This window comes from Eleutherodactylus coqui, chromosome 2 (genome assembly GCF_035609145.1).
Source record: "Eleutherodactylus coqui strain aEleCoq1 chromosome 2, aEleCoq1.hap1, whole genome shotgun sequence".
Classification (NCBI taxonomy): Eukaryota; Metazoa; Chordata; class Amphibia; order Anura; family Eleutherodactylidae; genus Eleutherodactylus; species Eleutherodactylus coqui.
Genome location: NC_089838.1, coordinates 64,024,903 through 64,026,506, shown reverse-complemented (window position 1 = coordinate 64,026,506; position 1,604 = coordinate 64,024,903). Strand labels below are relative to the sequence as shown.

Here is a 1,604-nt window from a genome sequence, read left to right as displayed (position 1 = left end):
ACTGCTGGCTCACGTGTGCCCTGCCATTGGCTTGCAGTAATGATGGGCACACTCCCGGGGGAGGATGGAAGCTGGGACATAAATTATGCAGATCACAGAGAGTGCAGCACGGGGCAGACCTGATGCCTTCATTCATCCATTCATCCCTCGGCCCAGGGGGGTGGGGGAGGACTATTGTCTTACACACTATATAAGGTGTCTGAGGCCAGTCGTGTGCCAAACTCACTACTCACACGAGCTCATGGTACAAGGATCACTTCAAAGACAAGAGCTGTCGCGTGTCCCTCAAGAGGAGCTCAACTTTTCTTCTTCCAAGACTTCTCTCCACTGCTACATCCTACCCAATGTAAGTGTGGCTTCCCTCTCTACTAGTCATACATATCCTGTCACTTGTCAGATGATTGCCATCCATGCACTTGGTTGTCTGCTTACCTTACAGAACATATAGAATATTCACAGTTATTGTATCTTTAATCCTGTGCAAACTTTGTTATATCAAATGTTCCAAGTTACTAATCAGATTATACTTTGTATCTCCACAGAAGCCATCCATCATGGACAGAACATACTCAGATTATGATACCTCCAGCAGGATGTCCTTCTCCCCATCAGATGATGAGGACTACAGCAGTCTTCAGTCTCCCTACTCCACTGGAGACCTCACATCTCCAGCACAAACTCCAGAAAAATGTGAGGAGGGGAAAAAGAAAAGAAGGGGCAGAAGTAGGGTTAAAAATGAAGCCATTCTTCACACCATCAAGAAGACCAGAAGAGTGAAAGCTAATGACAGGGAGAGGAACAGAATGCACAATCTCAACTCAGCCTTAGATGAACTCAGAAGCATCTTGCCCTGCTTCCCTGATGACACAAAGTTAACTAAGATTGAGACTCTAAGACTGGCTCACAATTACATCTGGGCTCTATCTGAAACATTGAGGTTAGCTGACCAGAGCAAAGACAAGCCCCAAACAGAACTTGTGCAACCAGGATACATGAGTCCTGAAGCTCCTCCAAGCCCTGGAAGTGATGCTGGATCATGGATGTCCACAGCCTCTCCATCTTCATCATCATCATCTTCTTTCTCAGCCTGTACCTCAAATCCAAGCAGCCCAGCTATGTCTGAAGACTGCTACTATGGACACACAAAAACCCTTTTCTCACTCCATAGCATCCCTCAGAACTTTATGCAGCATTCTGCTTGCTTTGTGCAGTACCAGTAGATGTAAAGATATGCCAGTCTGTGAGTGTCAGCCTTAACTATGTGAACCTTCATTTTTATTCTATTAAAGTGCCCTGTAGTGTTATATAGAAGCATGGGTTTCCTTATAATTCTATATACTGCCTTAAAGAATAATTGAAAGGTCTTCACATAACTCTAGAACTGTTTAAAAGACTGTGAAAGTCCCTTCAGATCACCATATCTATAAGGGCTTCACGTATTTTGCACTTTCCCTAAACTTTTCCTTTATGTCTTGTTCTCTACAAATTGTCCAGAGCCTCTTATCATGATGAACAGGTCAGATCTTATGATGCATACTAGGTGAAAAGTCAATTTTACAATTTGTAAAACTCTCACGAAGAAAAATGAGCATGAAAATTTGGTT

At 43.4% G+C, this 1,604-nt stretch overlaps 1 protein-coding gene across 1 annotated transcript; it reads left to right on the top strand.

Moving 5' to 3' along the window:
- Positions 1 to 242: 242 nt before the first annotated feature.
- NEUROG1 (neurogenin 1) lies at positions 243 to 1,308 on the top strand. Its single transcript, XM_066589796.1, has 2 exons — positions 243 to 346; positions 543 to 1,308. Exon 2 carries the CDS (start codon positions 555 to 557, stop codon positions 1,218 to 1,220), a length of 666 nt encoding a protein of 221 aa, XP_066445893.1. The 5' UTR covers positions 243 to 346; positions 543 to 554; the 3' UTR covers positions 1,221 to 1,308.
- The last annotated feature ends 296 nt before the right edge of the window (positions 1,309 to 1,604 follow it).